General features: G+C 20.8%; 4 protein-coding genes across 4 annotated transcripts; 1 reads left to right on the top strand and 3 right to left on the bottom strand.

The window, feature by feature from the left end:
- Positions 1–47: 47 nt before the first annotated feature.
- Positions 48–788, bottom strand: PY17X_1302400 (fam-c protein; the record flags this gene model as incomplete). The annotated part of the gene is made up of 2 exons (XM_022956974.1): positions 48–656; positions 708–788. The coding sequence occupies 2 exons, from the start codon at positions 786–788 to the stop codon at positions 48–50; spliced, it is 690 nt and encodes a 229-aa protein (XP_022813467.1).
- Positions 789–2,915: 2,127 nt separating this feature from the next.
- PY17X_1302500 (PIR protein) lies at positions 2,916–4,014 on the bottom strand (the record flags this gene model as incomplete). The annotated part of the gene is made up of 3 exons (XM_022956975.1): positions 2,916–3,002; positions 3,092–3,862; positions 4,000–4,014. 3 exons carry the CDS (start codon positions 4,012–4,014, stop codon positions 2,916–2,918), a joined length of 873 nt encoding a protein of 290 aa, XP_022813468.1.
- A 2,648-nt stretch (positions 4,015–6,662) lies between these two features.
- On the bottom strand, positions 6,663–7,770 carry PY17X_1302600 (PIR protein; the record flags this gene model as incomplete). Its single annotated transcript, XM_022956976.1, has 3 exons — positions 6,663–6,749; positions 6,835–7,647; positions 7,756–7,770. 3 exons carry the CDS (start codon positions 7,768–7,770, stop codon positions 6,663–6,665), a joined length of 915 nt encoding a protein of 304 aa, XP_022813469.1.
- Positions 7,771–13,265: 5,495 nt separating this feature from the next.
- On the top strand, positions 13,266–21,715 carry PY17X_1302700 (rhoptry protein; the record flags this gene model as incomplete). Its single annotated transcript, XM_719644.2, has 2 exons — positions 13,266–13,317; positions 13,455–21,715. 2 exons carry the CDS (start codon positions 13,266–13,268, stop codon positions 21,713–21,715), a joined length of 8,313 nt encoding a protein of 2,770 aa, XP_724737.2.
- Positions 21,716–24,651: the final 2,936 nt, after the last annotated feature.

The raw sequence follows: 24,651 nt of genomic DNA on the forward strand, positions 1-24,651 counted from the left end.
TTAATTCGATATCACTTTATTATAATTATTATATGAAGATTATTCACTTAGTTTATTATTTGAAAAGTGTTTTCTAATTTTTCAGTTAATTGTAATAATGACTTTAAAAGTCTTGGATTTTTTTCAAGAATGTCTTGCACATTTTTTTGCAGCTGTAATAATTCATTAGAAAGATATTCATTGTTCTTTAAATATGTTTCAGTTATTTTATTATCTGATAAAAAATTTAAAGGGTCTGAATTTTTTACAAGTAAGTCACGCATAAATTTTCTCATCAACAATAGTACCTTATAAAGATATTCATTTTTATTTAAAAGTTCTTCGATTATTTTTTTATCTGGATGAGTTAAGGATACTTTACTATATGATGATGTTTTTATTTTTTTATTTTTTTTATTTCTTTTAAATATATTAAAAAAACTAAATCCTTTATTGTCTTTATCGTCTTCATCATATGTATCATCCTTAGGATTGTTATTCTTTAATTGTGTTTCGTTTTTATATTCTATACCATCTGTTTCGTTGTTTTTGTTTATTTCTTTAGTACCTAGACCACTTGTATATCCTACATCAGATACCTTAGATTGGTAATACAAATGAATAAACATACAATATATATATGCATTAATATTTACATTAAAACATGTAAATAACCACTATTATATAATTTTCTATATATTAGTTTATATTTTGTTTTGACAGCTTACTTTCTGTTCGGAGCAGTGTATTGACACAACCAAAAGGGTATATAAGGCAATACAAACTAAACTATATATCCTTTTATTCATTTTCTTATTAATAAAAAGTATTTCCTCGAATCAGTACGCTTTAAATAATATATATATATATTATTCTTTTTCAGTTTTTTTTTATCTATTATTATTATTATTATTATTGTAAAACAATAATTCTATTATTTAATATTACAATTTGTTTAATTTTAATTTTAATCTATATAAATAAATTATTTGATATTTATGAAAGTATATTATAATAAAATTATATCTTGCTGCTATTTTAAAGCATCCACAAATTTATAATCCTTCAATTATATTTTACTAAAATTTAATACTTTATTTTTACTTTAATATAAATAATAACAATAAACAATATAATTTATTTTAAATGCATAAAAATGTATATAACAATTTGTTCTGAACATTTTTTGTTTATTTGAACCATTATATTTAATATAACAAAATTATTTTTAATACTTAAAATATAAATAGATTAATGCACTAATTTATATGAATATATTATATAAATATATAATCATACAATTGCTAAAATTTTTATATTTAGTTTTTTTTTCAAATAACAACCAATTTTCGAAAAAATTGTATTATTTTAATTATATACAAATACGTTTATGTAACAAATTCAACCTAAAATATTTTTTTCATATTTTTGTATAAATAAGTCTTTAGTATAATTTAAAGGCTCACTTAATAACATTCTTGATATTTTATAAGCTTATATTTGTCTATTGCTTGTCTACAAACAAATTAATATATATTAATTATGGTAATAAAATATTAGATACATATATATTGTAAATTAATATATGCAAACGTATACAGAACAATTAACAACAGTTGTTGTTTTCATCTAAATACTTTCATGTTTGTTATACTTCTCAAATGTTTAATATTATTTAATAATATTCTACATTTTATTTACCACTTTTTTGTAAAAATATTTTTTTTCATAAATTGGTATATAATAATTTTATTTATAAATATATCTCAAAATATGCAACATCAAATATATTATTTCTATTAAAATAATATAAAATATTCATATTTTTAAATGTAATTCAAAAAACAATCAATTACAATATTAAATCGCAAAAAATAATACATATGGAACCTATATATTGAATGAGATACCAATTTATTTTTATCCCAAGTCGAAAAATGAAATAAACTTAATACTATTAACTTTTATATTCATCATATTTATTTAAAAAATGTTAAGACACCTTTGTATTTAAACAATGCAATATTTTGACTTTTATAAATAATAATTAAAGATAAATAAATGTTATAATTCAGTATAATAAAAAATTTATTTTATGTTTTATTATAAAATAAGAAACAAACTTTTGATATGTATCATATATATACAATACTTCTTTATATTAATAGACAAATTTACTATTTAGTATTCTTTAAATTATACATTTTTTAAATTCGATTTTAAATATAAGTTAATTAAATTTATCATATAAATAACCGCTTTTTCTTTTATAAACAAAAAAAATTAATTAATAAATGGTACAAGGTCGGCTTGCATATATTTAATAATCCCATTTCCATATCGATGCAATTTACAACTTTACCATTTCTTCAATTTATAACTGTTTTCATGTTTTTTCCTTAATGCTACTTCTTCTCCCCCCAGTTTTTCATATTAAAGATTGTAATTATTTAAATCAACGCTCTCTTCTAGGACCAAGTCAATTCCAATATTTGTTCAATTTCTCTATAAACCATTAACCACAAATTAGCAATAAAATACAAAAAGTATAGCTCAACACATTTACCATTAAGTTATATTAACAAGAAATGCAATTCTTATATTTTGTCAAAATATATTATTTTATTCGTTCCTTTTCATCCTCATTTTTTCCTACATATTTAGACTTAATGTAAACCTTAAAAACTACAACTTATCCTATACATATATTTAAATTACTTATTTCTTATATATATAACAATTTATTAAACTAATAAATATTATCAAATTATACAAAATTTAATACAATATAACACTTAGCCCTAACCCAAATATGGGTTCCACAACATAAAAACTATATAAAAATTATGCAAAAATTACTTCACAATAGACAGTTTCTTAAAATATATAAATCATTATTACTATTCCTGAAATAATCATTCTCTTCGAATCATATATTAATAATTCATTCTCTTCTTTATATTTTTTATTTTTTCTCTTATTTGTTGTTTTTTAAATCGTTTTCGAAATCCAAATAATGAATACTAATATAAAATGTTAAGAAATGTACGATTTTTTTGTTAACGTTTGCATATATATAATGAAAATATATTTTTAATTCCTTATTATTTACCTTATACGAAATTCCAAAAAAAATTCCTATTGCACCAAATATCGATAAAACTATAAATAATTTTGTTGCTATCGACGAACTTGGAGCAAAAAATTCTGATGCTATCCCTGGAAGAGATGGAATATCGTTACATTTATTTTTAAAATTAATATAATCAGATAATAAAGTAAACAATATTTTACTACATGAATTGTTTCCAGTAATATTGCAATTTTCATCAAGTTCTTTATATTTTCCAATAAATTGATTAGCTTTTTCCGAAAAGTTTGTACAATCTGATTTGCCTTCATCAAATTCAGTATACATATTACATAATATATTAAATGCATCATATAATTTAGATATATTATTTTTATTTATATCCATATTCTTCAAATCATGTTTTTTATCTATGAGATTCTTATAATTTGTATACTCCGAAACATTAGCTATAGGATGTTTGTACTTATCATTATTTATAGTTGTATCATAAAAATGTTGTAGATGGGTGACGTTGCTATTAGTATTTTCCTTTAGGTTTAACATATAACTTAACCATATAATAATGTAATCAACAATATTAATGTTACTTTTTGCAAGATCCTTAAACGCAGAAGAATCCTTAAAGAATTCATTAAAAAAATATAAACATCCAGCACTAATTTTATCGAGAGAATTATCACAGCCACTATTACAATATTTATTGAGATGTTCTTTATTATTAATTTGATACTCTCCCTTGCTGTCCAATTTATCGGGAAACCATTCCTTTACATTCTTGAACCTTTTACACTAAGAAAACATTTAAAAACAATTAATAAAAACGTACATTATTGAACAGTTTTTTAAAATAAAGTTTAATGATATTTATATATAATACAATATCAAAAAATGTAAATTAACTTATTAGTATTAAAAAATTCATATACCACTTCCTTATTCATTGTGATATAATTTTATTTTTGATTTGTAAATCGAGTAAAATCATGCAGTTTTATATACACTTCCCCCAATATGTGACGCAAATACGTTAACCCTATATATAACAGTCTGTAGTTAAATATATTATAATTTTTTTAATAATTAATATAGAATAATAAAATAATATTATTACTAAAGAAACGCTATATTTTTGTTTATGACAATTAGCTAAATTACCTTAAATAGAGGATTTCTTAATGCATTTTTGATTAAATATATATATGATACATTTTATACAAAAAATGATATTATTACTAATATCTGGTATAACTTTATTATAAAATGGATATAATTTTATAATGAATTTAAAATATATTCCTTTGTATTTATTTTTGATCATAAAACTCCTATAACATCTACTTTTTTAGTATAACTTTTTCTAAAAATTAAATACTGTATAAATCTAAAAAAATTTTAATTTTATTATTACTATAATCCATAAAAGTATATAAATATATTTTAAATATATATATACTTGTTTCTTATAATATAGTTTTTTTTTTAAATTATAACATTTACAAAATAAGTCGTACTGTTCCTTTTTTAAATGCATATAAATAAATTTATATTGTTTTTATTTGATATAAAAAAAATCATAATATATTTTAATGAATCCAATAACTTTATTTTTATTTCTATATAATTCTATTTAGAAATATACCTTATTGGGTAATTTTATAATATATTTTGCACATATTTCCCACGGTTTAAAACAACAATTAGCACTTACCCCATATTTATAAGCTTATATAACTATTTTAATGCATATTGTTTTTAAAATCACACTTAGAAAATATTAAATATATAACACATAAATAACTATTGATGCAAAATTTAAAGTATAATAGAAAACTATGTGTATTAGGTTCATATATTGCACTTTGAGAGGAGAGATAAGGGAAGTATGCTTTTTTAAGACAAGGATGTAACCATATAATATTTACTTATTCTACATAGTTTAATTATACCTTATATTTTTTACCATTATAACTTTCAATTAATGTATACATTAAAAATAACTTAGAATTATTAATTTTATAAATATATAGTTTGCCTTTATATTTATAATAAACTATATTTTTAAGGAAACTATAGAATTATTGATATTATTTTGCTTGATAGCATTAATTCTAATATAACCACATTGAAGCTTATTTAAATATTATAATATTTGATTTGATATTGTATACATACAATTTTAATTTTATCACCCGTTTAATAATATATATAATGATTTTATACTCATGCAGTGTATCAGATAAACATAATATGTTTGTTCGTACTTAGTAACATACTAATATACTATTATTGTTACTCCTGATGCACCATTTTTTGCTACAAAAAACTAATTATTGCACTCAATAGAAATACTTTAAATCTATGTTAAATTTTCCGTATTTCATTGTTTTAAAGTATAATATATTTATAATACATATTTATTAATTTATATACTATAACCTAATAAAAGTAATATTAGTTCGAATGAAATTAATTATTATTTGCTTTTTCAATAAAATTAATATTTAATTATATGAAGTTTCCACAATAAAACAATATTCCAATATTAGTTATTATTAGAACATTTTATTAGATTGTATAATAGGCGTATAATAATAACGCTATTATATCTATCATATTATTTATAATTATTAGAGCAAAATATGATACGAAATTTTATTAGCATATTTATATTTTTTCAAATAACTACTTATAATATATTTCCAATTTATATATACCTAAAAACTACAAATTTTAAAAATTAATAGTGATTAATATAATATTCTACCTTTATGATAAGTTAAAACTTACAAATCAACTTCTATTAATACAAGAAGATAATAGTAACTACAATTACAACTTCAAAAAATGGTAGAAGAATAATAATATTTTATAGACTATGTTATATTGTCGATTCTCGATCAATATTTATGAACCCATATTTTATGATTATCTATTATATATTACCAGTGTGTTTAATTAACATTAAAAATATAATAGTTACATGAAGGTATATTATAATGTAGGCAATTGTTTCAAATGAATCGAATTATACTCTGATATATAAAATTAGTATACTGTTCGATTATAAAAATACGATTTGAATCAAAATAAATATGATACAAATCATAAGTTTTACTAAATAAAATTTTCATCAAATAAAGAAACATTATGATATGCATAATTCAATATAGTCTCTGAATAACAATTTTTATATAATGACATTATTATATAGAAAATATCTATATTAATATATGCAATATAGACATTTTAATCATATTAAATCGGCATGAACACTCAATTATATATATTATACTTTATTGGAAAAATGTTATAGGACCCTTTTCATATTAATGGCAGTACCCCTTTTTTGGTTGCATATTTATACTTCAGCTTGAGATTAAACATACATGGATGGTACATATATTAAATTAGTGTTCAAATTATAAAAAATTAAATACAATATAATGCTTATCCCTAACCCGAATATGGGGTCCACAGCATAAAAACTATATAAAAATTATGCAAAAATTACTTCCCAATAAATAGTTTCTTAAAATATGTTAATCATGATTACTATTCCTGGAATAATCATTAATCTTCGAATCATATATTAACGATTCATTTTCTTCTTTATATTTTTTATTTTTTCTCTTATATGTTGTTTTTTAAATCGTTTCCGAAATCCAAATAACGAATACTAATATAAAATGTTAAGAAACGTACGGTTGTTTGTTAATGTTTGCATTTATATAATAATTTTTTTTTAATTCCTTATTATTTACCTTATAAGAAATCCCTAAAAAAAATGCTATTGCACCAAATATCGATAAAACTGTAAATAATCTCTTTCCTATCGACGAACTTGATGTATCTCCAGATAATAGTGCAGAAATGCTTTCGGGTGTTTCTGGAATGGATGGAAAATCTTTACAACGAACACCTTTGCTATTACAATTATTTTTTAAATTATTATAATCAGTTGATAAAGCAGATAATATTTTACTACATGCGGTATTTTTAATATTATATTTATTGGTTAATTCTGCATATTTTTTAACAAAATTAGTAGCACTATTTGGCAGTAGGACGTCTGTTTTATTCTGTGCAATATTACTATGTATATTACATAATAATTTGAATGCATCATAAAAATTAGACAGATCTTCAATATTAATATTCAAAAATTCACTTTTTTTATCTAAGACATCCTCAATATCTGTAATTGTATAGGCAGGGTTTGTAAAACTACTATATTTATTATTATTTTTTACATTTTTATTATAATAATCGTATAGTGGGGTGTTTTCGTGATTTGATTTTTGCTTTATTTTGTAACTAAACCATGAAATCATATATAGAAAAAATGGATTAGTATTATTTTCACTATAAGTTCTATCTTTGGACATAGAATAATATTGTGCAAGTAACCATAAAAATCCAGCCGTAATTTTATCGAGATCAGTATCGCATTTATTTACTCCTGAATCTTTATTAGTGCAGTATTTCATCAAATCCGAATTATCATCAAAATCGAGTGTTGCAATATCGCTTGAATTATCGGGGAAATATTTCCTCACAAAATCAAATTGTCCACACTAAAAAAACATTCAAAAAAAATTGATAAAAATATGTATTAAGAAAATGTTATTAAAATAAAACTTAATGAAATTTATAGGAAATATAATATCAAAAAGTGTACATACTAGAGTGTCATTCATTATGATGAAATATAATTTATAATCTCTAGGTTAAGGGGATATCATATTATTTATATACTAAAATAGGTAATACGCTTATTTAACCCTATATACAGTAATTATCTGTAGATAAAAATATTTTTATTATTATTAATTTCAATTTAAAGATAATATGGAACAATATATACTTTTATGGTAGTTAGATAAATTACTTTGTTTTGGGGGTTGTTTAATACATGCTTTATCATTGTATATATAATACAATTTTGTATAAATTGTTATCCTTAATACCTTTCCGTATAATTATATAATAAAATTAAAGTAACATTGTAATGAATTTAGAATATATCTTCTTATACATTTGCTTTAATATAGAAAATAAACGTTATTTCTTTTGTTATAATAAATGGCGCACTAAAACTAATATACTGAAAAAATTGAAATAATTAATAAATCTATTATTAGTATAATCCTTAAAAGTGTATAAATAGTTATTTTTTTAAATATATTAAATTTTTATATATTTGCTTCTTATAATATATATAAATATTTTATTAAAATTATAACATTTATAAAATAAGTTGCATTATTCCCTTTTTTAATTGCATATACATAAATTTATATTACTTTTAATTAATATATATGAATTCCAATTATATTTTAACATTTTCAATAACTTTATTTTTATTCCTATATAATTAAATTTAGAAATATACCTTATTAGGTAATTTTATAATATATTTTGCACATCTTTTCCACGGTTTAAAACGAGAATTAGCACTGACCCGTATTTATTATGTTATTTATAAGATTAAATAATTCTTTAATGTAAATAGTTTTAAAATCATACTTAGTAAATATTAAATATATAACACATATATAAGTATTAATGCAAATTTAAAGTATAATAGAAAACTATGCGTAATTATATTGGTATATTCACATTTTAGATAGGAGAGATAAGGGAAGTACGTTTTTTTAAGACAAAGCTGCAGTTATATAAGATATACTTATTCTACATAGTTTAATTATACCTTATATTTTTTACCATTATAACTTTCAATTAATGTATACATTAAAAATAACTTAGAATTATTACTTTTCTTAATATATAGTTTGATTTTATATTTTATAATAAACTATATTTAGTTCTATGATGAAAAACTATAGAATTATTAATATTATTTTGCTTGGTAATGATAGTCTAATGTTATCGCATTAAAGGCTACTTAAATATATGTTATAATATTTCATTTGATATTGTATGCATACAATTTTAATTTTATCATGTCTTTAATAATATATATAACTACTTTATATTTATGTATTCGAGTCAAATAAAATAATATATAATATAATATTATTATTGTTGTTACTAATGGTATATCACTGTATACTACAATGCGATAATTAATGCATTCAAGAGGAATACTTTAAACCAATTAGTAATTTTATTTTTTTCATTTTTTTAAAGTATACCATTTTAAAACGTATATACTATTTCGCAAAAAGATATATTTATAATATATATTTAGAGTTTTTATATATTAATAACCTAATAAAAATATTATTTGTTCAAAGAAATTAATTATATATATTTTTTATATATAATTATATGAATTTTTCACAATAAAACAATATTAACTATTGGTAATTTACTAGTTTTATATTTATAGGCATATAATAATAACGCTATTTTATCTATCGTATTATTTATAATTATTAGAACAAACTATAACATTAAATTTTATTAATATACTTATATTTTATTTTTTAACCATTTTAGAATATAATTTATTTATGCTTCAAAACTACAAAGCTTAAAATTTAATATTAATTAATCTAATGTTATACCTTTATGCGAAATAAATTAATGTATATAAAAATATGTCTATAATTTGAATTTAAAATATTAGGATAAAATTATACTATATATAATCGAAAGTTAAAAGTATAGTATGCCTATATCTATAATGTAATTTTTTATTAATATGGATATTTTTATTGATTATTAAAAATGTTAGATGCATAAAATGCCTTTTATAGATAACGTTGTATTGTCGATTCTCGGTCGGTATTTCATGTATCTATATTTTATGAATATATATTATTAAAGCTCAGTTTGATAGCATGATTTAAATTAAAATAAATATGATACAAATAATAAGTTTTACTGAATAAAATGTTTCAGCAAATAAAGAAAAATATGATATGCATAATTCAATATAATTCTAGGCTAGCAAGTCTTATATAATAGATAATAAGGGTTCTTATATATAGTTACCCAAAAATTACCAATAAAATATAAAATGCGAATTGATAATATTGTCACATTTAATATATATAAGCAAATATGTGGAAGTATTATAGCTTATGAAAAAATGTTATCCACCCCCTTTCATATTAATGGTTATGTACCTTTTTTAGTTGCATATTTATAAATCATCTCGAGATTAAACATATGTAAATGGTACATATATTTAATCAACATTTACAGACCAATAAATATTATCAGATTATAAAAAATTAAATAAAGATACAATTAATAACCATAACCAAAAACATAGATTCCATATAACAAAACTATAACTCGTGGTACAAACTCCTACCCCCTATATATAATAATAAAATATATGTTTAAACATATCATACAAGTTTATAATATATAATTTAATTCATCATTTAATTGAGTTTATAATTTAGGAAAATTACTACAAAAATATCTAACTCCTATTTTTACAACAACCATTTAAGTTAATACTTCATAATATGATACAATTACGACAACCGTGTTGAAAAAATGGTTCTCAAAACATTAACCTTTTTATTTATTTGCATCCCATTACTATCCCTTAACATTAGTTCTATTTTTCCGTTCCATGAATATAAAAAATTTTCAAAAAAATAATGGTGCAATTTATCCATTTTATTGCGATTTCTTATCAGAATTCATATTAAAACTTTTTAACAAGTGAAATAAATTTAAATAATGGAAAATTGTCACACACACATATTCGCATAAAAAGGGTTATATCATATTCTAAAAATTGTTTTACATTATTAATAATATCAACTATTTTTTAGCTTAATTTAATGCATTTTTACTAAATATTTGCTTTTTATATTCTTTAGTTAATTGTCTATATTTTTGTTGTACTTTACCTTTTACTTATGAATGTTCTCCTTTATGTCTTTTTATTTTTGCAAATCAACGTTTTCTCTTATAGTGGAACTAAAATTTCCAACTATAATATATTTATTTTTAAAATATCATCGTCGCTTGTTCCTAGGCTTCTATATTCACACTTCTTAAACATTGTATTTTGTATTTTCGCTTTCACTATTGCATCACGATTTTCCAATAGTAGCAGCTTCAAATGGGCACAGACCAAATAGCTTACACATTATTTTTCATTTTTAACCTTTATTTTATGAATTAAAAAAAACTTTAATAATTGACGGCGATTATATCTATCTCCTCAATTTAGAAAGTATAATTGAACATTATTTGAATATGAAAATAATAAATACATTATATGTATCCACGTTTGTTTTTTAATAATATTAAGTATTATTTTAGTTATAAGGACATGTTTCAAAATTAAGTTAATCATTTATATTTATTTTTCTATAGACCGAAAAAAAGAAATAATGCACTAATCATACGAAAAAAATCAAAAATATTTATTATTTACTGTGCGTAAATGGATATAATAAATGCTATAGCTTTTAAAATGCGGTAACTTAAAACTAACAAAAAACGATTTGATCTTGGTGTTTTTATAATTTTATTTAACAATTTTTGATAAACCACAAAAAAACAAAATGGAAAAATATAATAAATCATAAAATAAAAATATTTTCTAGTGTAGTCATCATGGAAATGTATGTAAATTTTCTAATATTTCCAATGTTTCCATTTTTAATTGAAAATATACGCAAACTTTGGAGAAAAAAAAATATATAAATGTAATAATATGCACACCGATCAAGTAGTAGTTTATTCGCCAATTACACATGCATGAAAATTATGTTTATTTATTTACTTATTATTACTACTATTTTATTATTTATACTACAACGGTCTAATTAATGAATGTAATATAATACTTTAAACCAATCTATAACATTCCATTTATAATTTTTTTAAAATTATATATTTATAATATATATATTTTAATAAAAACAATATATTAAAACATATATTTACGGAATTTTATATCTATAATACCATAAAATATAGTAAAAACAAATTATTTGCTATGCAAATTTTCTATAAAATTTACATTCACATATAAATATATTAATTTTATACAAATTTACACTTCCCAAACTATATGTGTAGCTATTAAAATTAAAAAAATAATTTTAATAATATAGTGTTAACATTTATGAAAAATAAATTAAACCATATAAAACATTTCTACTTTATTATTCGAAAATTAACAAAAAAATTTTAATAATTAAATTCAAAAAAATGTGTTAATATAATACAAATTTCCATTATTTATTATTCATATATTTATAATACATTTTTATTATTAAGATATATAATTAATTGTAGCCCAAAATATAATAATTAGCAATTTGGGGATAATTTATAAAAGTTGTTATATATAATTAACCAAAACTTACCATTAAAATATAATATACCAATATTATACATTAATAATGTTTAATTTATATGAGCTCATCAAATTTTAATATTAAATTTGATTATAAATTTTTTATTTACGATGTTATTTTTATGTTAATTCTTATACATATCTTCTGTGTCCAAAATCTTGTCTTTATCTAGAGGTTAAAATTTCAGGTTGTAGACATTTTTTTTATAATTTTTACTTATATACTTAAAAAATTTATTATTTATATGCATTGTTTAATAAATATTATAAAACTCTACACACGGAACCTAAGTAGCACCTTAATTTTGGTTCTATATACATGGCACTAACTATTTATTCTAAAACCGAAACATGGAGAGTTTTTAATTAAAATTTATATTGATTTTCTGCATGCATAAAAAGTAAAATAAAAAGCTCTTTATTTCGAATCGCTATTCCCTTTTATTTGCATATCATTATAATTTTTTTTAATTAATTCGTGTAAATGTTTTTGGATTTTCCAATTTTTGTCAGCACACATTTATCTTAAAAAAAAGTTATAATGCAATTGTTAAATTTTTTATTTATATAAATTAAAAAAAAATGAGAGCATAATTATTTAATTCCCTTTTTTTATCTACACACCAACAAATAATAACTTATTAATTTTTAATTTAAAAATTTTATTTAATGGAAAATTATTTGTTTTATATACTTAAATATTTTTTATTTATATATAAACATGATCAATATTATCTTTAAATAAAAAGATCGACAAGTAGAAAATTAAAATGATTAATGTAGAACAGAATTCATATTAAGAAATAAAACCAAATAAAAACATCATAAATATAAAATAAACATATATATAATATAATTTTTTAAACTCAAAAATATATATTATATTTAATCATGAAAAAATATATTTATATTATTAGTTTGGCTGCAATTTTTATTTCCTTCGGTAATAATAGAGATCTTTAGCAAATTATTTCAATTCGTGGATTTACACATTTTATTTAATATATGTATGTATTAATTATGCAAATGTGTATATTCTTATACTAATATTACTTAATTTTTTTCACCATTAATATGCAGATATAATTTGTGCAATCAAAATTGAGGAAAATAAAAATAAAAATGCCCCAAAGTTAAACAATTATAATCCATACCATAATTTAAAAGAAAGTGATTTTGATAATTCAAATCTTTCAAATGAAAAACAATATGATAATGAAAATAATTCCATTAATAATGAAAACAATTCCATTAATAATGAAAAATATATACAGCCACATTCAATAAATAACAATTTCCTTCAAAATAAAAAAGATATAAACAATACAAAACTCACATTGTATAATGAATATAATAAGACAAATAATATTGATAATTTTAGAAATTTTAATCATGAACATGAAAAAACAAATAACAGATTAATTGAAATTAATAATTCCTTTTTACAAATAACCGCTATATCTGAAATAAATAAAGACACGTTAGATACGGTCGATATTATATATGGTGTAAATGATAATGAAAGCGTATTGTTTTTTTATAAACCTCTATATTCTGTTGAATATATTAAAAAAATGTTAAATAAGTTAAATATAGTTCAAACCAATGATCAAGCTAAAATAAAGAAAAGTTATGATATTGTTCTTAATGACGTCACACAAACAAACGCGTCATGTTATTCTGAAAAAACTGAATTAATAAATAAATTGAGCAATATACACAATCCTTTTTATAATTTTTATAATGACCCTTCGAAGGATGAGTATAATTTATATATATCATCAAAAACAAAATTTGTAAATTGTTTAAAAAATGGATTTGAAAAAATACAAAATAAACCAAATGATATTATTTCAGATGAAGAAAAGATGTATAAAGAGAAATGTAAAAATAGTAAAATACTCAAGAATAATACTCAGAACAATTCTGAATTTTGTAAAAATGTGATGCATCTCAATTCATCACGTAATAAAAATTGGGACGTTCCCCAAGATAAAGAAATAATTCCATTTATAGATTTTCTAATAACCGAATTAAAAAAAAACAATAATTTAAATACTCTTGTAACAAAACTAGAATTTATGAAAAAACAAATCGAGGATATTAAAAATAAACACGATAAACACATAAAAATATGTAAAAAAGAAGAGGATATTGTGAAAAAATGTACCAACACCATTATTGATAATAATAATTGTGATAAACATTTTAATGAAATTAAAAAAATATCCGAGTCATATAGTATTTTAGATTATAATTATACAATTATAGAAAATTTAGAATCAGTAAATATTACATATAAGGAGTCCTTAGTATACTTTTTTAATTCACTAGGGAAATTATTAATAAACAAAGTCGATCCAGATGGAACTATAATAGAAGAAGATGAAATTTATAATTTTAATTTGTCGAAACCACAAACTACATTCAAATCATTAGAAGATGAATTTCTTCAAATATTTGAAAAAAAATGGGATTTTTATAAAAATAAACAAAATCTTGATAAATCCAAAGATATAATGAAAAATACAATACCATTAATTTTACCACTTATGGATAAATTTACAAATTTAAATAAGTCTATGGTACAATTAAAAAATAATGGAATTTTTAAAAAATATACAATTAGTACTCAAATCAAAAATAAATTAAATGTATCAACTTATCCCGAAAGAGAGGAAGGTTTTTTATCTTCCATAGAATTAGCAAAAAGTTGGGAAAAAGAAAAGCAGGAAATAATAAAGAAATTAACCGAAGGAATAGAAGAAACTGTTCAATTGGAAAAAGAAATTAGAGACTTATTTAAAAAATATTTAGATGAGGTGGCTGAAAAGAAATATGTAGAAGACTTAAAATTAGAATTAAATAACAAAATAAAAGACATAACTGAGAAAATTAAATTTGTTAAAAAAGCAGTTGACTTAAAGAAAGAAATTGAAAAAGACATCGTATATATTGATGAATTAGCTAAGCAACCACCATATCAAATTACGGAATATATAGAAAAAAAAAATACAATATATGATACAATAAAATCAGATATCAAACAAATTTATGTAGATGATATTGACCAACTTTACAATGAAATGTCTTCTGTACTTCAAGAAAATACCATTGATAATATAGAAAATAAAGCAGAACTTGTAACTTTAAAAACGAAAATAGATAATGTATATAATAAAATCCAAAACATGAAAATTGAAGTAGTTGAACCACATATAAAGAATGTAGAAACTAACAAAAATAAACTATCAGAAACAATTTTAGATATAAAAAAATATATATATGGAGAGATTGACAAAGATCTAAATAAAACGTTAGATGACTTTAAAAATAAAGAAAAAGAACTATCAAATAAAATAGATGACTACACTAAGGAAAATGACCAATTAAATGTATATAAATCTAAAATGTTAGAAATCAGAAAACATTATAATGATCAAATTAATGTAGACAATACAAAGGAAGAAGAGGCAAAACAAAACTATGGACAATTCGAAGAACATATGAAAACAATATCAACTAACGAAGATGAAATATCAAAAGCCATCAATGAGATAAAACGTATGAAAGACGAAATCTTAAGTAAAGTAGATAAATATATTAATTTTGACAATACTTATAAAGAAAATGTTAATTTAGAGCACACCCAATTTACCAAATTAATAGATAAAATAAAAGCAGAAGTTTCGGATGAAAAATTAAGCAAACATGAAAAAAGTTTTAATGATAGTAAATCTTTAATTAATGAAACAAAAAAATCCATTGAAGATGAATACCAAAACATTAATACCCTTAAAAAGGTAGATGAGTATATAAAAGTATGTAAAAGGACTAAAGAGTCAATAACAAATTTTCTTAGTAAACAAACTACATTGAAAGAGAAATTAAATCAAAATATTAATACCATAAAAGAAACTGATTCAATAGAAAAATCTTATAAAGACCAGTTTGAAAATAGGTTGATCAATAAAATTAATGAGTTAGATAAAAAATTTAAAGATGCCTCTTTAAATGATCACGAATCAAATAACAATGGATTAATGGAATATTTCAATAATTTAAAGGCAAATTTAGGAAAAAATCAAGAAAAAACGTTATATCACGAATTCGATGAAAAAGAAAAAGCCGTTAATAATATTATACAAACAATCGCAGACATAAATAAAAATATTTCAAATATCGAAATAGAAATTTATACGTCCATTTATAATATTAGTGAAGAAATAGAAGATGAGATCGGAAAAAATATAAAATTACTAAATACTCAAGTAATTAATAAGGTAAATGAAAACGTAACCAATTTGAATGGAATAAAGGAAAAATTAAAACGTTATAATTTTCTCGATTTTGGGAAAGAAGGAAATATAAAATATGCTGATAAAATTAAAAAAATTAATGATGACATTAATAATGTAAACCAACAAATCGATCGACATATAAATGAATTAGAGGAAATAAAAAAAAAATCAGAAAGCCATATTGACGAAATAAAAGGACAAACAGATAAATTAGAAAAATTAACAGATAAAAACACATTTAACGAGGATCCCAAGGAAATTGAAAAAAAAATAGAAAAAATTGTGACAAAAATAGACAAAAAAAAACATATATATAAGGAAATGAATAAATTATTAAATGACATATCAGAAATAGAAAAAGATAAAACTTCGTTAGAAAAATTAAAATATATAAATTTGTCATATGGAAAAAGTTTAGGTAATATGTTTTTGGAACAAATTGATGAAGAAAAGGAAAAGGCTAAACATACGATAAAAGCAATGGAAGAATATATGGAAGACCTTGATAATATAAAAAAAAAATCAGAAGAAATAGAAAAGGACATGAAGATAAAAATGGACATAAATAAGGAAATGGAAGTGCTTAAAATATCACATGATGACGACAAAAATTATCACACTATTAGTAAGAATCATGAAAAAATTATTTCTGATATTCGTGATAAATCTTCAAAAATAATAGAAGATTTTTCTGAGGAATCAGATATAAATGATATTAAAAAGGAGTTACAGGAAAATGTTTTAGAATCCAAAAATAATAATACTGATATTAATCAATATTTAAGCAAAGTTGAGAACATATATAATATCTTAAAATTAAATAAAATTAAAAAGATTATTGATAAAGTAAAAGAATATACTGATGAAATCGAAAAGAATAATAATAACATAAATACTGAATTAAGTAATTCAGAAAAAATAATTACAAAAATAAAAGAAAATTCAAGTTTAACAGAATGTCAATCAAAAATAAAATCAACTATAGATGATAATTATGTTAGTAAATGTATAAAGAATATTACAGATTTAAAAACTTATATTTTAAACGAAGAAAATAACATCAACACTTATTTTAAAAATGCCGAAAAGTATAATGAAAATGTATTATTAAACTTTAATAATATAGAAATGGGTGATACTAAATCACAATATATATTAAACATTAAAAAAAATAAAGGCACTAATAGCAATGATTATAATATCAACGAATTGAAAGAACATAAGAAGAAGTCTAATGGTTATAAAGAAGAGGCTGATAAAAATACAAAAGCAACCAAACAAAATAAGGAATCATTTGAAAAATATAAACAAGATGTAACTGTACTTTTAAATAAATATTATGCAGTAGAATTAAAAAATAAATTTGATAAAGCAAAAAATGATTCAGAACAAATCATAAAAGAAATAAAAGAGGCACACACCAATTGTATATCCCAATCAGGCAAATCTGAACAAAAAATGAATGAAATAAAAAACGAAAAAATTCATATTGAAGATGAAGTCGCTAACAATGATAAATCTAATAAAGCAATAACAGGTATTAAAATATCCGTAGAGCCATTCGATACAAAATTCTTAAAAATAAATGGTATAAAAAAAAAATCAGATGAATGTTTAAAAGAAACCGAAAATATGGAGAAAGAAATATCAACCTTATCTATAGATACTCAAGAAACAAGACTAAAAGAAAACGGGGACATATTAAATACCCTTGAGAAACTTTTAGAATCTCTCAAAAAACAAAAAAAAAATATTGAAGACCAAAAAAAAGAATTAGATGGAGTTAATTCCAAAATTGAAAATATAGAAAGCAATGTAAACCAGCATAAAAAAGATTACGAGATTGGAATTGTAGAAAAAATAAATGAAATCGCCAAAGCAAATAAAGACCAAATTGAATCAACAAAAGAATTAATAATACCAACAATAGAAAAGTTAATATCTCCTTTTAACACTAGTGATTTAGAAGGTATTGACACTAATGCAAACCTGGGAACATATAATACAGAAATGGGTGTCATATATAATGAGTTTATGAAATCATACAATCGAATAGCAGATTATTTAAAAACGGTTTCAAAAGAATCCATAACATATAATCAAATTAAAAGTATACGAATCACCGCACAAAGTGAACTCTTAAAAAATATAGAAAGCGAAAAGAAATCTAAGTCCTACTTAAATGATGTAAAAATAAAAGAATTTGATAGAATAGTCACACATTTTAAAAAAAAATTAGATAATGTGAATGCTAAATTTACAAACGAACATTCAAAAGTTAAAGAAGGGTTTGATAATATTTCAAACTCTATTAATACTGTTAAAAATTCAACTGATGAAAATTTATTATTAAATATACTAAACCAAACAAAACAGATATATGCAAATATTGTCAGTAAAAAATATTATAGTTATAAATATGAGGCAGAAAACATATTTATAAATATTCCGAAATTAGCAAATACTTTAAATATTCAAATAAAAAACAGCTCAGGAATAGATTTATTTAAAGACATTAAAATAGCTATATTATCTTACTTGGACTCCCAAACAGAAGATACTCTAACCTTTATTCCATCTCCACAAAAAACATCAGAAACATATACAAAAATAAGCGATTCTTACAATACTCTTCTTGATATATTAAAAAGAAGTCAAGAATTGCAGAAAAAAGAACAACAAGCATTAAATCTTATATTCGAAAACCGACTTTTACATGACAAAGTCCAAGCAACCAACGAATTAAAAGACACATTAAGTGATTTAAAAAATAAAAAAGAACAAATATTAAATAAAGTTAAACTACTATTACATAAATCTAATGAATTAAACAAATTATCATGCAACTCTCAAAATTATGATACCATTTTAGAATCGTCAAAGTATGATAAAATCAAAGATAAAAGCAATAATTATAAACAAGAAAAAGAACAACTAGGAATAAATTTTAATGTAAAAGCTATGGAAGAACAATTTAATAATGATATTAAAGTTATAGAAGAATTAGAAAATAATTACAAACATTCAGAGAAAAATAATTACAATTTTTCAGAGGAAAATAATAATATTTTACAATCTAAAAAAAAACTAAAAGAACTAACTAACAAATTTAATACTGAAATAAAAAAAAATGAGGATAAAATAATAGAAAAAAATGGTTTAATTAATAAATTAATAGAAATTAGAAAGGACTGCATGCTTTTTACACATACAACATTAGTCGAGACTCTTAAAATCAAAATAACTGATTACTCGGGATTCATAACGTCTGCAACTAAATTTTCAAAAGAATTTTTAAAATACATTGGTGATACTTCCAATTCTTTAAATGATGACATCTCCACATTGCAACTAAAATATGATTTACATCAAATAAACAAATATGTAACAAGTAAACTTTCAGATGCAACTAATGATAATAATGATTTAATAGAAAAGGGAAAGGAAGCAACTCAGATAATCAACAATTTGACCAAACTATTTACAATAGATTCAAATAATATCGATGCCGATACATTACATAATAATAAACTAAAAATGGTTTATTTCGATTCTGAACTTCATAAATCAATCGAATCCATAAAACAACTTTATAAAAAAATACATGTCTTTAAATTGTTAAATATAGATCACATCAATAAAAAATATTTTGATATATCCAAAGAATTTGATAATATTTTACAGCTGCAGGAAAATGAATTAACAGCAAATTTAAATGATTTAAAGAAAATTGGTCAAAAGATTTCTGATAAAAAAAAGCAATTCCTTAATGCACTAAGTGAAACTCCAATTCCCAACTTCAATACACTTAAAGAGATATATCATGATATTATTAAGTATAAAAGACAGATAGATGAAATAGAAAATATTACTAACGAAGAAAACGAAAATATAATCTTATATATAGAAACAATTATCAAATTAAAGGAAAAAGTCCAAAGCATTTTAAATTTTGTTACAACATATGAAAATGATAATAATATAATCAAACAACATATTCAAGATACTAATGAAAGTGATGTATCAAAAATTAAAGAATCTTTAGAAACCACAATTCAATCATTTCAGGAAATTCTAAATAAAATAAATGGAATCAAAGCTCAATTTTATGATAATAACAATATAAATAATGTTATATCTACCATATCACAAGATGTAATTGATGTTAAAAAACATATTTCTAAAGATTTAACTATAGAAAACGAACTTATCGAAATACAAAAGAGTTTAGAAGATATTAAAAAATCTACTTATGAGATCAGAAGCGAACAAATAACCAAATATGTCAATACTATACATGATTATGTTGAGCAACAAACTAAAAAAATTCAAAATAATCCAAATAAAGACGAAATAGACGATCTAATACAAAAAATCGTCAATTATAACAAAGAATCAGAAACAAAATTACCCACCATTACAGGTAATAAAAATAATGTTACATCAATAATCTCTCGTATTAACAAAGTGATTAATTTAATCAAATTAGAATATAATAACAATGATAATGTATCATATAATGTTGCCAAAAAACTTGAAGAAGATGCAAATAGCATAATTCTTGATTTAGACAAGAGTCAAAACATGCTTAAAGATTTAATACAGCAAAATTTAAAAATTATAGACGATTTAAAAAATAAAAAACAGGAGATAGAAAATAGTAATAATTTACATACTATTAATAGGGAACAAGAAATAACGCAAACAGAACATGTTAACAATACATATCACCATGATATTAATGACATTAATGATATTAATGAAACAAACGATATAAATCAAAATCACCAATACTCAAGCTCAGATAAAAAAGAGTATTCCAAAACAAGAAATACAGGAGATTCGATTAGATATGCCGGAGCAATTGCATTTGCCTTAGTAGGATGTTATATAATTATAAGAATAAAAGAAAAAAGGGATAAAGATGAAATGGAATTCGATAAATCTAAAGGTTTTTATGATGACGGTGAAAGTACGCTTTTTGAAAGAGAAGATGAAGTTATAGAAATAGATATGAACGAGGATTTATCATTTAATTAAAAACCATTTGTTTATAAAAGTTAATATTATAGGAAATTTACAACTACAGATAACAAAAACTATTTTATAAGGATATTTACCATATTAATGCAACAATTTTATGTTTAAAAATTTTTTTGTGTTGCACATATAAATGTTAATTGTCGAATGTTATATATGTAAACATATCTATAAAATTGTAATTTATAATACCAAATTAATACGTCGAGTATTATAATTACATACAAAATAAAATCACATAACTTAAAAAAATTGCCATTATGTTTTAAATATTTGCAATTTAATGCTTTTTTTTTGTTTTGTGTTTTTTTTTGTTTTATGTTTTTTTTGTTTATGTTTTTTTTGTTTTATGTTTTTTTTTATTTAATTTCTTATTATATATAATATTTGTTTTTCATATAAAAAATATTTTATAATTCACACTAATTTACATAACAAAATGTGTATCAATACTATTAAGGATACATCATTTTTATCAACTTAAGAATTAAATTACAAACATTTTATTTAGCAAATTTGAGATTAAAAAAAATAAAAAATATCCCATAAAACAGGATTTATTATAATATAAGTTTTATGATGAATTTGTAATATTATTATTTAATTATATGAAATTTACACAATAAAACAATATTACAATATTAATTATTAGTATAATATTTTATTAGATTAGATGCATAGGTATATAATAATAATGCTATTCTATCTATAATATTATTTATAATTTTTAAAAAAATTATTAAACAATTTATTAGGTATTTTATTAGAAAAATATTAGACAAATTGTTAGAAAAAATATTAGACAAATTATGGCATGAAATTTTATTAATATACTTATATTTTTTCTTTTAACTATTTTAAAATATAATTTATTTATACCTCAAAATTATAAAATTTTTAAATTAATAGTTATTGATATAATATTATACCTTTATGGTAAATAAATTAAAATATATATAACTATTTCTATTATTTGAATTTAAAACTTTAATAGAAATATAAAGAAAATTATACTATATATAATCGAAATTTAAAAGGATAGTATGCATATATTTATAGTGTACTTTTTATGTATTACTAAAAATGCTAGATGCATAAAATGTCTTTTATAGATAACGTTGTATTGTCGATTCTCGGTCGATATTTTATGAATATATATTATTACAGTTCAGTTATATAACATGATTTAAATCAAAATAAATATGATACAAGTTATAAGTTTTACTAAATAAATTTTTCATAAAATAATGAAACATATTATAATATGCATAATTCAATATAACCTGGGTTATCAAGACTTATATTATAGGTAATTATGGTATAGCATAATACGACTTTATATATAATCAATATCTATATTAATATATGCAATCTAGACATTTTACTTTAATCATATAAAATCGGCATGAGCAATCAATTATATATATTATAATTTATGAACAAAATGTTATGTAACCCCTTTCATATTAATGACAGTACCCATTTGGGGGATACATATTTTGAAAATCATCTCGTGATTAAACATACGGATATAGTACATATATTTAATTAGTGTTCAAATTATAAAAAATTAAATACAATATAATGCTTAGCCCTAACCCGAATATGGGCCCCACAACATAAAAACTATATAAAAATTATGCAAAAATTACTTCCCAATACAGTTTCTTAAAATATATAAATAATTATTACTATTCCTGAAATTGCCACTCTCTTCGAATCATATATTAACGATTAATTTTCTTCTTTATGTTTTTTATTTTTTCTCTTAAATATTGTTTTTGAGCTCGTTTCTGAAATCCAAATAACGAATACTAATATAAAATGTTAAGAAGTATACGTTTTATTTGTTAATGCTTGCATATATATAATGAAAATTATTTTTTAATTCCTTATTACTTACCTTATAAAAAATTCCCAAGAATATTGGTATTGCACCAAATATCGATAAAATAGAAATAATTTGTTTCCTAACGACGAACTTGATGATGTAACTTCAGAAATTTGTACAGAAATGTTTGGTGTTATCTCTGGAATGGATGGAAAATCTTTACAATTAGCACCTTTGATATTACAATAATTTTTTAAATTATTATAATCAGTTGATAAAGTAGATAATATTTGATTATATGCGATATCTTAAGTATTATAGTCATTGTTCAGCTTTTTATATTTGTTAACAATCATAGTAGCATTATTTAACAGTTTGTTTCCATTTTTATTCACTACATCATTGTCATACATACTACATAATAGTTTAAATGCATTATAAAATTTAGACATGTCTTCAATATTAATACTCAAAAAATCACTTTTTTATTTAAGACTTCCTTAATATTTGTATATTTATTGGAATCATTTATAAATTTTTTATATTTATTACTACCATTTACATGTTTAGTATAAAAATCGTATATTTTAGTGAATTTGCCCTATGATTTTATTTAATTTGTAACATAACCATTAAATAATATATAGAAAAAATGGATTACTATTATTACGTTAATTTGTGGAAAAACATTATTTAGATGTGTATATATATATTTTTATATAATAATATTGCTTATTGAATGTATCTATCCCATAAGGAAAATAGACAGTTGGTTTCTTAAATTAACAATAGAATATTTTTAAAATTAATAATATTACTATTTTGTATATGTAATATAGATTCATTTATAATGTATTTAGGTTATTTTGGTTGTGTAAATATTATTTCATTTACTGTGTTTGATACAAATATATTTTATACAATGATCAATAATAAAAAAAACACAAAAATAAGTTATATGACATAATACGTTAAAATGCACAATTATATATTTTATAAATATGCATATAAAATATAAACATATGTATATAATAAAAATTATACATATACAAATAATAAATACTATGATTATAGAAAATGGATCAATCTATTTCAACTATTAATT

Source organism: Plasmodium yoelii (genome assembly GCF_900002385.2).
Source record: "Plasmodium yoelii strain 17X genome assembly, chromosome: 13".
In the NCBI taxonomy this organism is placed as follows: domain Eukaryota; phylum Apicomplexa; class Aconoidasida; order Haemosporida; family Plasmodiidae; genus Plasmodium; species Plasmodium yoelii.